This window comes from Calypte anna, chromosome 1, assembly GCF_003957555.1.
Source record: "Calypte anna isolate BGI_N300 chromosome 1, bCalAnn1_v1.p, whole genome shotgun sequence".
Classification (NCBI taxonomy): domain Eukaryota; kingdom Metazoa; phylum Chordata; class Aves; order Apodiformes; family Trochilidae; genus Calypte; species Calypte anna.
Genome location: NC_044244.1, coordinates 123,524,340 through 123,538,547, shown reverse-complemented (window position 1 = coordinate 123,538,547; position 14,208 = coordinate 123,524,340). Strand labels below are relative to the sequence as shown.

Genomic DNA, 14,208 nt, shown 5'->3' with positions numbered 1-14,208 from the left:
TCTTATTTCATAGAATCATAGGATTGGCTGGGTTGGAAGGGACCTCAGAGACCATCAAGTCCAACTCGTAATTTGAAGCACAAAAAAGTACATTTGTAAGCCTCCTGGAAATTGGGACTAAAAGTCACTTTGGTAACATGAAAGTTGTAAACTAGATAAATATTCAACAGTGCTGGCTACTTAGGCCACTTATTTAATGTTATATTAAATATAGGTAATATAGTAGTAGGTAATATAGTTTATAAAAATTATATAAATATATACTAGACACTATAGTAATTATACTACTTTACATAACATATAATGTATTACATAATCATTTTTATATTATATTGTTATTATTGTTCACTTAGTGAATGCCACCACAAGCACTTTCCTTTTTGACTTTGATAATAAGCTTAAGACTCGTTCTAATTTCACAAGCTTTTTGGCACATCAGTGCTGCAAAATGGAAATCCCTCACAGGTTAAAGAAAAAACCTGGATACCTGTATAGGATTAAATAAGGCTGAATTTTTAATTGATTTTCAGGTGTGGTTTTGGTGCTTTTTAAGCACCTTTCTAGCAAAAAATATTCACTTAAGCATTTCACAAGGTTATCTGCAAAAAGTAAGCACAGAAGTTTGAGATCAAGGATTAACTTCACCCAGAGTGTTAAGCTGAATGAAGGCTGTGAACATGGCAACTCCTTCCCATTGGGATGTTCAGTCCTGAGTTAGACTTCCAGGCACAAATCTGTTTTTCAGTGGTCTAGGAAGGTGTGAAAACCTCAGAGTAGGGTGTTGGTCAGAGATGTTATCTTCCTAACATGGTTACCCTAACAGCTATTGCACTCTCCCAAGGGTTAGGAAGCTCACATTCAAATCCCTCTGTGCCTCAGTGAGAAAAGCTTTTGAACATGGTTTTTAGCCACTCAGTGACTTCTTTATCTAAGATCCTTATGGAGTTGAGGCAGACTTTTTTGTCTCTCAGTTGGGGTAGTTCTGGTTTATAAAAAAAAAGTTAATATATTCACTGGTCAGGACAGAAAACCAAGAAAGCCTCTACAGATCAATAATCACAAGATTCAGGCATAATTAACGCAGGGTTCCAGTTGCTAAACTCCAACTTAAGAAAAGCTAGGAAACACTAAATGTTTAACTCTTTCCTCAGAATTTATCTGCACAAATACTGTTGTATGGTTTTGCAGAAAGGTTTGTTTTTATACCATATGACTCCAGTGCTACCAGGTAAGTGTCTGGTTTGCCTCTGTAGCTGCCAGGATTTCTTAGGACTGTGCTATTGGTGTAGCCCATCAAACAATCCAACCATGAGGTCCAAGGCAAGTGAGAAGTGATGGGGCAGTTCAGTCCTTTTACAGACCCTTGCATAGCTCAGGGGCTTCCCCCACCATGTACCTGTGTCTGAATTTAGAGCCTTTGGGAGGTAAGGTAAGGGTGTGCTTCTGCTGCCAAGCTGGTTCACCTGCCTTCGAGCTGGGGTCACATTCCTCTTCTCATCTGTGCAGAGTCCATGCTGGTTACACAGGACCTTCACTCTGGAGAAAAACCCTCAGTGCAGACCTGTAGGTAACCCCGCTGCAGAACCTTTTCCCAACATGCTCACAGGGCAGGCTGGGTGGCTTGGCCAGAGGATGCCAGGCCAGTTCCCAGCACAGATAACAAAACCAGCCTGGCAGTATTTTTTCACACACCCAGATCATAGATAGACAGCTTAGGAAGCTCTCAGAGCAGTCATCCAGGGCTGAATGCTAAATGCCTTACTGAGACGAAGGAGATGTTAAATTACTTTGTGTTTTGTCCAACAATCTAATCAACCTCTTAAGATGTGGCTCTAATTTTATTTTAAGGCAATTTATTTTTTCCCTATATAAATATACAGAAAAAAATCTCAGATGCACATCAAAAAGCCATTTTCAGTTCCCTGTGTTGTTTCAGCCTTTCCATCTCTGTAGCAGTATTTCATTTGGGCTATTCCCTTCATTCACAGTAGAGTGTGTAATTGGATAATTCAGCAAAGGTGAAAAAAAATATTAAGTCGTCAAGACTATCCCTTCCAGTCCAGTATTATTGTTCACAATGTTTTCCCAGGATTGGCTCAGTCCAGACTTTAGTGGCTCAGAAAATAGTGTTGTCTTTGTACTTGATTTGATTAAAACACTGTTACTCAGACCTCACAGTGGCAAAAGGAATTTCAGTGCAAAGGAGTTATTTTCATAGCATGGTAAACTAGAAGGAAAACCATCTTTTAGTAAACCATGCTTTTTCAAAAAGCACTGAAGAGTTAGTACTGTTGTGGCTGTTATCCCCTAAGGGAGATTAACTCCCTACAGCAGGAACAAACGCATAAATCACACCTGGTTGTCAGGCAGACGTGTGAAAAATTGTTGTTCTTTACTGAAACTCTTGTGTTAAGTGACCTTGTTTTGACCTGAGTTTGGGCATAAGCCAGTCCCAGTGGGACAAGCGTAAGAAGGATGTACTTGAGATGGCTTTGGGTTTTTGCTTGTTTTCTTTTTGTTGGGCAGAGTTTTAAAATAACAGAGAAAAATCAAAACCATTTGGATAACTGATGTATTTATTTTCTTATATACACTTAAATATGGCGCATCTGACAGTAGTTGTACAATAAACTCAAAATTATAATTAAAGCTGAACAGTAGATCAAATAACTCAGTGCTGAACCTATTAGAAGCCAAATCCTGTACACTGAATTTCTGAGGAAAGTTTCACTGAGGAGCTGCATTAGCTAAGGATTCAGAGGCTAAGATTATCTAATCTCAGTTTCTGAAAGATTGGCTGGTGACTATGCCTCTATTTACCAACAGACCAGCTTCATCTTCCATAATGTAACATTGAACTGGCACTTCCCACTGGCTTCCACACAATTCATCAGTTGTTGCTACCTCTTAAATAACAATTGCCAGTGTCCTATAGGATTCACCTGCAATTAGTGATTACTCTAATAAATAAATGCAGACTGGGTTCATTCTTCTGCTGTTAATGTGGAAGATGTCGGGGTCTACTATTGTTTGAAAGTCAGTGACAGCTACTTTGCAAAGCAGTGGATTTTCAGAGGACAGGGAAAGCTCAGTCAAGGAGTTTCTTTGCTTTGGGACCCATGAGAACCTCTCTTCTCCTTCGGACAACGGCAATGCCTGGAACAGGTTGGTTTTGCAGTTGGGCATGTTCTGGGTTGGGGTGGGCATTTGTCCTCACAGCTGTTTGATAAAAGAGAAAAAAAAAAAAAAAAGAGAAACATTATAATATGGTAAATCCTCACTGTCACAGTCCTCAGCTTTTTCATCATGGAACACTGCAGTGCTCTCTAGGGAAGGTCTGGGAAAGTGTCAACACCCTACAACACCAGGGGACAAGGGTGCTTCCTGACAGTTCTTGTCTACAGCAGCATGTCTGGCTGTTGTCCACTTGTCCACAGTCACAGCCTAAGTAATGCTCTCATTCCTTGTGGGCAGTCAAATCCAGAGTGCCAGCACTGGATAGTGCTGCCCTCAAATTCTGCAAAGTACCTGAGCTCTCCTGAGTCTTCAGCTTTGGTCCTCTGGAAATATCTGAGATAAAAGTCTGGCATAAAAGTCCTGTGTCCTGATCATATTATTTTCTAGAAGCCAAACTCATGTAGACAATTGATTGTGTTGATCCCCTTCCACCTGTCTGAAAAATTTAGGTGACCAAGTCCTTCTGTTTCCTTTCCACTCTGCTGATTCTCTTCTTATACTTGTCAATTATTTTGTGCTTCTCTGTATTTTCAGAGCTGAACTTGAGGATGCAAAGTTACTTCTTCCACAACTTTTTCTCCATGAATGAATCTTTTAAGTCTATGAGGATAGACAATGGAGATGACCATTCAGTGAACTCTAACTCTGCTAAGGTACCCAATGAAACTGGATGCCGACTGTCCTGACATAAGCTTTCAGACAGTGCTCCTGCATGCTCAACTACATGCTGCCAAGGCTTTCTGAGAAGGGTATCTTGAAAATGAACTAATGCATGAAAAGGGAGTCTTCTGAAATTATATTTTCTATCAAAGTTTTGCAAGAGAAACCTCAAAACTAGTTAGTTACTAGTTAGTAACTAGTAGTTACACAAAAAGATTAAGGAAATGCCTGCAGCATAACAGCTCCAGAAAAATGTTCTGGCTTTTCACTGGAATCACAGCTGATCAAGTGGCTTCATATGTGTACAAAATTGCATTAATTCTAGAAAATCACTTACTGTGAGGACAAACAAACTAAGAAATGAGCTGTATGGTGCCTGTATAAACTTAGGGAGCTTTTTCCCTTGGATGTCCATGAGTCTGCATTCAGCTGTGACAGAAAACACAGGATGGGTTCTACCTACCTACAAATGCAAGATTTGGTATCTCACTCTAATTCCCCTGTATCACACAGTAACTTCATTTGTAGCATAGTTTTAACCATCATTCACTTAAGATTAGGTGGAAAAAAAGAAATAAATATTTTTAGTCAAATAGCATCCTTGTCCAGATTTCTCTAAAACATGCTAAATTAATAAAACTCAGCCTCCTTCTATGAAGCAAGTACAGTAAATATAATCGCTCATAAATAATGTCTCCCTAACTACAGCAAGGTATTTTACCCCCGATGGACCTTGTGGCTATTTCAGCACTTACACCTCCCAGCATCTACACAGTGTAATTGAGATCTTGCAGCATAGACAAGGAACACTTACCTGCAGGTTTCAGCATGAAATATCTTGTGTTTTAGAGCACAGCTCTCCTGGCTCTCCCTGCACAAATAGCAACTGCAGTTCTCTTTACTTTGAAAGAAATCTGTGGGACACTTCTGTCTACAGACACATTCACAATTTTCTTCATCAAATTCCATGTATTGTCCACACATAGCCAGCTCAGCAAGAGGAGGGAGTCCTGCAACAGCACATATGTCTTTTAGCAATAAGCTTTGCCTGTCTAAATTCTGCTTTTGAAGAGACTGAACTCTTTGCAATCACTAGGACTCACACATGTACTCTGACTCATTCTAGTCTTCAGAATTCCTGTTTTAATTTAGAGTGCAGAAAAGGACTTGACAGGTTTGGGCTGATTATGTTACTCACACTGCTATTTCTTGTGGGTGGAACCCTGCATAATAAATATGATATAAATATAATATTTTTTTTGGGCTGCATATTAAAGGAGTCTAGTGCTATGTTTGGGAATGCAAAAGTTTTAAAAAGAAAATCTCAAAAAGGATTTCATCTGTAACTAGGACAAAAATGCACATCCACACAAACTGTCACACGCACCACTCAATGTACCTTATAATCCATATACTGTGGAAATTTTGCCAAACTAATGCATTCTACTAAAGTGCAAGCTGGTTTATTGCTTCAATAAGGAGCAAACACAGATTTGTTAGTTAAAAATAGAAGAAAATACTGTTTCAGAAACAAAACCCCAACCATGTCAATGTACTCATCTGATACCACATCTATCTTCCCTCAAAATACACATCTGGAGTACAATATGAGGCTAATCGTAGCAAAAAGGGAACACATTTTTTGAAAGTTTTATTAAAATGTGAGCAGCACATCCCTGGTTAAAGGTCATGGCATGTATTGTGTCACTAGGAAGGTAATTTCCTGTAGTTTTACAATTACCTCTTGTATTTAACCTACAGAATGCAGAATGTAACCTGCCTCTGCAACCTCTGCAGCCTGAGCTCTGATCTCACTGGCCAGAAAAGGCTTACACATTACTTGAAAGAAATTTTACTGCTGGAAAGCTAATATCAAGGCAGAATAATATCATAGTCCTATGCAAAAGAAAAAAGAAATCTGACCCAAATTCTTGGAATACAGACTCCTTCCTTGGGGTGATAAAGCCTGGCATGTGTGAAGTGGTGTAGAGTGTTTGGAGCTCACTTTGGGTCAACCTCAAAGGCAGATTTTAAGTAATTTTGTCCCAGGCACTGCCAACCACAATGTACTTCAGAGAATGATATTGTGTTGGAGGAAATATTGAGTCTATGTCAAGAAAATCTGTACTTCAACAGGCTGCAAATTTTAATGCTTCAATCTGACTTTACAAAAGACTGAGTTGGGAGGACTCTGGCTGTTCAGTCTTATAAACATACTCTGAAACAGAGTAAAAATCCTTTCTGGAGTGAAAAATATAACTTGAGCTTAACTCTCTAAGCCAGCTTTCAAATGATCTGATCCAGAAGGAGAACAGATCCCTCAGAAACCACTACACAACTGTTCTCTTGCTTATTAATATTAGGAGATTGCAATCAACCAACCACTTTATGAGATTATTTACTTTTATTTTTTCTTGCTAGTCTAGGACTTGCTTGCCAGCTTGCTTTTATTGTTGCCTTGGATTGTTTTTCTTTTGCTTGCTCCATGTAGCTTAAACCACAAAAACAAGGCTACCTTCTGTGTCCATCTGCTCTAGTGGTATGATAATTTTATTTTGACCAGTGCAATTTCCTTAGAAAAAAATTTCTTTCAAACTATTTTTTTAAACCAAGGCTTGGAAAAATTTTCACTTAATGTTTACCACTAGTGAGTATCATTAGACACACACCATTACCACCATGAATATTTCCTGCAAATTTCTTTGACATTAAAGTTTTCCTAGAAAAAAAAAAAAGAGCAAAAAGTCAAGTAGTGTGTACTTCTATGAGTTTTGAATGTTTTTATAGCCTTCCACAGACTTGAAGGGATGTATGTTCATACTCCTGAGTATGCATGGCATATCAGCTTGAAAGCTTCCTAAATATGGTAGTATTATTATAAAAAGTAGTCAAAGACTTTGAAAGGCCATATAGTATTTTACAATGACTACAGACAGGACTGTTATTTGTGATTAAGCTCCCATAGTATAGATCCAGAACCTTTTCCATGCAATATATTCCAGACCAGCTAGAAAGTTCTACAATGAAAGTTTTCCCCCATGCCTATTTGTAAAATTTAAGGCTGATGTGAAATAAAAATTTATGCAAGGTGCTTACTTCACTAACTCTTTTTAATAGTTTCCTGCTTTCTATTCGGGCTGCTAATACAGAAGAAGTAAAATGTTCAACCAGGTGAGTTTTTATACCACAAGCCGAGTGTATCTAGGAATGTGTAATCAAAACTACAGCTTTCTCAACAAAAAAAATGGGACAAAACCAAAATGAAACACAAGCAGCCTGGAGATAGTGAGCAAAAATGTCCATTTGTAATTTAATTTTTACCTTCTCGTCTGTTGGTGTGCTCTACATCTATGACACATTCACATTTGTCACTATCCCAGATCCAGCCATTATGGCAAAGTTTGTTGGTAAAAGGGCATCTAGAAAAAAAAAATAAGATAGGAATTTTTAAAATAAATAAAGAGAATCAGCATGGTTATTTGGCAAAATGAGCCTGCTGGTATGCTGGGTCTACAATTTGTACTACATTGAGCTATGGGATCTGTGTGCATTACTTCTGCAAACAGAAAATCTTGAGACTGGATGGTTTTGCTGATAGGGCTGAGCTGTGTGGCACCAAGCAACTGGAGAAGGTACAGAACATATTTCAGATTATATCCTTGGGAAACAGCTACCATTTCCCAGTCCACTTTCCCATAAAACTGTTCTACCCCTTTCAGGGGAGTCTCTGTCTTACAGTATTTGTGCCATGCAACTGTATTCAATTTTGTCATGCTGCCAGGTAGTGCAGTTTAAATATTGCTCATGTTTAAGGATGTACAGTGGACTATTTAAGGGTCAGAGGGGCCAGTTTGACTTTCAAGCACTTGTGTCTGGGAGGAGAACTTAAACTTGAAGAAGGCTGAGGCTCTTTCTTTGTGTTGGAAGGGGATTCAGAATGAATGGCCAGTTGACTGAGTGAGGGCTGAGGTGACTTTGCTGAAATGTTACCTCCCCCCCAGCCCTGATTTCTGACTAAAGGGCAGTTATGGGGCAAGCTTACATGTAAGTAAAGACAGAAAAAACTGAGCTAACTTGAAATGAGTCAGTCAAGCTGGCTGTGTTTACAGAATCTCTGCTAAATTTATATAGCCTGTTCTCATCAGGACTGCAGGCATTTTATACCACATTTTGAAGTTAGATGTGAAATCACTTTTCTCCAGCCACCGAGCCTGACATAGGCAATCCAGGACTGCACCAGAAAGTGTAAAGCCACAGTTCCCACTGCTTCTGGCCTGGGATGCCATGAAACATGGCAGAGAGCTTAGGCTTAGGCACACCACCCTCTGTGCTCTAGCTAAATAGTGTGAAGGCAGAGTTGGTTGTGTCAGGTTGAAGAAGTCTGTGCACAAATATGTAAATAGCTCCAGTGCAGCATAGGGCTTATACATGCACTTTGAGTCTCCACTCATGTTCTAAGTGTCTTAATGACTCCAGTTTCTGCTGAACTGGCCTAACCTACTCTTTGTTGGATTGTGATTCCATTCACTTGTGATGTGGTGGACCATTCACAGCATTCTGGTGCCATTCGCTAGGTTAAGTTGAAGCTTACTAACCCTGAGTGATAATCAAATTATTTGGAAAAAACGCTGGGATAACAGGAAGTTAAGGAACAATTTTAATAACCAAACCTGAAAACAATTAATTTTTGTACTTTGGACTGTACAGCATGTGTAGAAGTTTGCAAAAGAGGGAACTTACCCATCTTCTTCTGGGTACTGGACAGATCTTCGTATGATGGTGTACTGATGGCGCTGGGTATTTGATAGACACTTGCAGCCTGTGTGATTGGCAATTTTGACTGGCACAGGCTCAGGAACACTTGTCAAGGGAACTGCAATCTCAAAGAGCTAGGTGAGAGAAATAACATTTCTTTTTCAGATTCCATTTTAGAGTTAATATTTAGAGTTTTTAATTAAAACCTCTTGTCCTTTGCCACCATTTTCCTCACCCTTGCTCTTTTCTGGAGATGCTTACCATAGGTATAAGCAGGTTTTGAAGAGTAAGCGATGCCCACCGAGTTAGGAACTTATCAAAATGCTGTCCCCAGTGGTGTATTGCAAGCTATTAAACACCCAAGATCATTTAAAATTATTTGCACACACAACCAAAAGCCTCTTCTGGATGCTAGGGCCAAATGGAAAAGATATAGGTGCTGGAAACCTTGTTTTCTATTAAATCATTGGCTGAATCTTAACCCCTCATGGAGACAGCTATTTAACTGTCCTAGGGTATAGTCACAGCATGAATCTTCAAGGGATTAACTTGATTCCCAGCACCTCCTCACAGAGGGAAGAAACAGGTGTAAATAGAGGAGAGTTTGTTCTGATTCAGCTGGATTCCTTCAGGGCATTATCCTGGAAACATCTCTATGGAACCTAGCAGCCTACTTTCAGTGCATCAAAATTGTTTAGGGTGATCTCTGAGTAGCTTTGTGGAAGCCCTGGTTCCTGGGGCAGCTACATACAGGAGCTGGTGAAGTGACCCACACCCGCTCTGCCCCCCAGGCCAGCTTTCTTCTCATGGAAACCAAAGCAGAGGGTAGATCTTTGCAGATCTTTGCACACCATCATGTCTTGGGTTAAGGCTGCATCCACATGCAAGGGCTGATATGTATTCCTAAGCCTGACTGCTTAGGCATTTACATTTAGGTGTCTCAGTGTCTAACTTTAGGTGGCATGAATATCCTTCAGTGGAGATTTTATACCAAGGAAAAAAAATGTTCTCACTACTACGTAAGTTATTCCATTCATTTTAGAGGAGCTTATCTGAACTGGTGATTGTGTATCCAGGAGTGGAATTTAGCTGGGGGCTGTTGAGGGAATCTTTGTTTTGAAGGACACTAAAGGAATGTTACGCTCTGCAAAACTGCAGTTTTTCAGCAAACTTTTGAACTTCTGCTCCAAAAACACATAAATAAATAAATACCTCTTAGCCTGACCTAGCTCCCTGCACTGATCAGATGTCTTTTGTGTGTGGCCAGCAGAATAAAAGCAATTAATCAACACTGACGCAAGAAGTACAGAAGATTTATTTTATTCCAGTTGTACTCCGGTACAACCAGACACAGTGGAATTACATTTTAACAAACCTGAAACAAATACAGCAGTGAATCAGACCTGTTCCCCACAAGGACTTCAATTCTCTTTTTAAAACAACTGCCTTCAGTCTTTGCTCTGATTTGAAGAAAAGCCTTTTTCATAATTAGAATTTGATGTACTGCTCCAAGTTAAAAGGTTTTATCAGGTATAATTAGGGATGCACAAGGTGAAGATTAGTCAAGAAGCAGTCTTCTGTGCTTGTCCTGTAGTTATGATGGTTTCATCTGTACAGCTGACTGAAAGTACTAAAGTTAGAGCTTTGCTCTGTCACCCCTCTGGAGCAAGGTGTCTCTGCACACAGACACTAGAGGGAGTCTACAGAAAGAAGCTCCCTGGATACTCTCCTTATGCTCACTTTTTGGCACAGGTCAGTAAGACTCAGGTATTTGTCACCTGTTGCACATAAGCAGTAATTGGGTGCTGGTTTAAACCTTTCTTTACCAAAGTGACTTGTGAGTTGTGACATTCAGACCCTGAGGTATTCAAATTGAAAGCATCTGCCCTTTCCTGTTGAAAATGTTTCCTTTATAGGCTCAAAAAACTGCATAAACAAAATTATAAAAAAAACCCCAAATTTTAAAAATGCAGCTCTTGGACTCCTGGACTCACGCAACAAAATTTCCTGGAGTTTCTCCCAACCCTTTGGTGCAGAGGATTCCCAAGAGATCTTACTCTCTAGAGGTTCCAGGTCCAAGTAGCAATATGTTAATAAAAGACTAAACTCATTATTATCATGTCAGCCTGCAGGCATTTTCTCAGGGCCTGATTTTCCATCTCTAGGCATATATAGACATTTTAATATGCAACATAAGGGTAAAATGTTATTGCACATGTCTTCACTCACTCCCCATGGATAAAAATTAATTCTACTGTTTGTTACGATATTACAGCCAGGTCTTTCATAATAGGATCTCAGAAACCAAACATCCTCTTTCCCCTCCTGTACTGCAGAACCAGGGTAAAAAGAAAGCAGAAAAATAGTCTTATTTACCGTTTTTGACACATAAGTAGTACTTGTATTCATGCAGCTCAGACTCTCTTCATTGCAGCAGCCTCCACATCTGAACACGTTCACACAAGGAGGCTTGAAGAATTTATTGGTTGTTGTACCCAGCTCCTTGGCAACTTCCACGCAGGTTTCCCTTGGCACGCATTGAGTCTTTTGCCATTCCTCATCGATGACTGGAGAAAACACCATTTTATGAGCAATAACGGCCAAGTTACACCTCTGATTAGTGAGGCAGAAGCATTATATAAATAAAAAAAGAAGTGCTGGCATGCCATTTGCACTTACTTGGATCAATTTGCACCTAGGTGGATCTATCTAAGGACCAGAGAGAGTCTGACTGCAAAATTATCCCAGTAACTTCTACCAGCTGCACTGGCAGAGCGGTCCTTGCATTTATTTGCCTTTAGCTTTCAATGCAGATGACCAGAACCACTGTTAATTCCAGTAAGTTAGGTAGATGTTCCTATGAAGAGGGGCTGAGGGAGCTGGGGGAGTTCAGTCTGGAGGAGGCTCAGGGGAGACCTCATCACTCTCTACAACTCTCTGAAAGGAGGGTGTAGCCGGGGGGGGGGTTGGTCTCTTTTCCCAGGCAGCTCTTAGCAAGACAAAAAGGCACGGTCTCAAGTTGTGCCAGGGGAGGTTTAGGTTGGATATAGAAAGAATTTCTTTACCGAGAGGGTGATCCGGCATTGGAATGGGCTGTCCAGGGAAGTAGTGGATTCTCCATCCCTGGAGATATTTAAAAAGAGACTGGATGTGGCACTCAGTGCCATGGTCTGGTAACTGCAGCGGTAGTGGATCAAGGGTTGGACTTGATGATCTCAGAGGTCCCTTCCAACCCAGCTGATTCTATGATTCTGTGATTTTCTCTATCCAAGAGGCAGATCTACAGCCTCTTCTGACAAAGCTGGCTCACACCCTGTTTTCTCTCCTTTCCTCCACAGTAGACCCCCTTTCTGTCATTTTATCCTCTCTCCACATGTACCCCATTGCGGACTCCACAGACCCTAGGCCTGGCTGTGAAAGCACATTAATGATTAACAGATTGTAGTCAGAGGGTATTAATACTCCTGCTGGATGCTGGCCAACAAACACTGTTTCCAAAATGTTTCATGAAGTCCAAGATAAACACTCTCACACCTCAGTACCCTTGGGGAGGTTGAGTTTGAATAAAAGAAATATGAATTTAAGCATGATTTATCTTTTCAAAACACTGTGACACCTTTCAAAAACTGAATTGTTATCAACTAATCTGTCAAATTCTGTCTGCCAGAAGGAATAGTGCATAGACTAACTGAACCAGAGGGAGAAAGCAGTGACATTTACATATTATCCCAAGCCTTTTTAAGAGGTGGCTCTGCTTTTTTTGGCTTTTGCATTCCTGATTCAGGCTATGGAATTACTCAAGAATCATAAATGCTTATGCTTCAAGTCCTTCTTAAAATTATTAAAAACATAAACATGTGCAAAAAACATTTGTGCAAAGCATTCAACCATGTCCGACATGACATTCTGATCTCTAAACTGGAATGACACCAATTCAATGGATTGACCACTCGTTGGATAAGGAACTGGCTGTCTGGTCACACCCAAAGAGTTGTGATCAGTGGCTCAGTGTCCAAATGGAGATGTGTGATGAGTGAGGTTCCTCACAGGTTGGTACTGGGTGATTCTCCCCCTCTGCCCTGCTCTTGTGAGACCCCACCTGGAGCTCTGTGTCCAGTTCTGGAGTCCCCAGCACAATAAGGACACAGAGCTCCTGGAACGTGTCCACAGGAGAGACACTGAAATTATCAGAGGGCTGGAGCACCTTCCTTGTGAAGACAGACTGAGGAAGTTGGGGTTGTTCAGTCTGGAGAAGGGGAGGCTCCAAGGAGACCTTATAGCAACCTTCCAATATCTGAAGGGGAGCTACAAGAAAGCTGGGGTAGGGCTTTTTGTACTGTTGTGTAGTGAGGGGACAAGGGGAAATGGTTTCAAACTTGAGAAAGATTTAGGTTACGCATTAGGAAGAAATTCTTTAATTTGAGGGTGGTGAGACACTGGCACAGGTTGCCCAAGAAAGTTGTGGCTTCCCCCCCCCTAGAAATATTCAAGGCCAGGTGGGATGGGGCTCTGAGCAACCTGGTCTAGTGGGAGGTGTCCCTGCCCATGCAGGGATGTGGGAACTACATGACCTTTAAGGTCCCATCCAACCCAAACCATTCTGTGATTCTATGATTTTTCTTGTCTGCCCCCTCTGCTACAGGCTTCTAAAAGATCAAGAGCAACTTCTATACTATTAAGAAAATTGCTCTCTCTTCCAGTGCAATACATCTATGGTTGTGCAAGCAGTGCATTTACATGGAAATTCCCAAATAAAATAAAAAATAGAATTCTGGAAGACTTTTAATCTAGACGCAATACTTTGTATTCAGATGAGTATTTATTTCTCTCTTTCTACCTGACTTTCCTTTTATTATTTTTTATTTTTTTAACTGATTACATCTATTTAAATAATTTATTTTTTTTTATTCCCACCAAGTGCCTCCCCAGGGTTGGTTCACTCCACTTTCCAGTCATTCAAGAAGTACAAGAGATAAGATCTTGGGGTCTGGATTCTGATGTTACAAAATAAATTAAGAGAACAGCTAAAAATCAACAGATTTTTCAGCAGCCACATCAGTCTATCAAAACAGCAATCCAATCTGAGGCCTTAAAATAGAAAATAAAGTGTTTGCCAAATTCATTAAGGTATGTGTGTGTAATCACTTCAGATGTCACTCCAGTGAGCATAAGCAGTGATGACCTTTCCAACCACACACATCCTCACTTTATTACCCACTTCTTTAGTAGAAGGGCTGTCATAGGAAGGGGTGGTCAAAGAAGTGGGTGTCACATTTTGTTCAGAAGCACCATTGGTCACCCTGATCTTTTCCATGAGCAAGCACAGAGAATCTGCTGAGATCCAGCTTGAAAGTGCTGCAGTCCTAGGTGAGCTGTGCTGCTTGTAGAGCATGACATGAGCTTTTAGTGAATTCCTCATTAAAGCTCTAGAAATGAGGAATAAAGTCTTGAATTTGCGCTGCTGGAGTTTGGGGTGCTGTTGGAGGTGGTCTAGCAATGAAACAACGAGTAGCCTTGACACAGCCTTCTCTTCAAAAAAATTTCTTAAAGCAAAAC

The 14,208-nt window shown here is 40.4% G+C and overlaps 1 protein-coding gene across 1 annotated transcript in view; it reads right to left on the bottom strand.

Annotated features, from left to right (window-relative positions):
- Window positions 1–2,558: 2,558 nt before the first annotated feature.
- The window catches only part of VEGFD (vascular endothelial growth factor D), a 31,476-nt gene continuing 19,826 nt past the window's right edge, over window positions 2,559–14,208 (bottom strand). The window contains exons 3-7 of the mRNA XM_030451155.1: window positions 11,029–11,219; window positions 8,638–8,786; window positions 7,219–7,316; window positions 4,712–4,907; window positions 2,559–3,219 (exon numbers count right to left, since the gene is read on the bottom strand). Coding sequence (XP_030307015.1) covers window positions 3,093–3,219; window positions 4,712–4,907; window positions 7,219–7,316; window positions 8,638–8,786; window positions 11,029–11,219 — 761 coding nt within the window. The 3' untranslated portion in view covers window positions 2,559–3,092. The remainder of the gene's footprint in view (window positions 3,220–4,711; window positions 4,908–7,218; window positions 7,317–8,637; window positions 8,787–11,028; window positions 11,220–14,208) is intronic.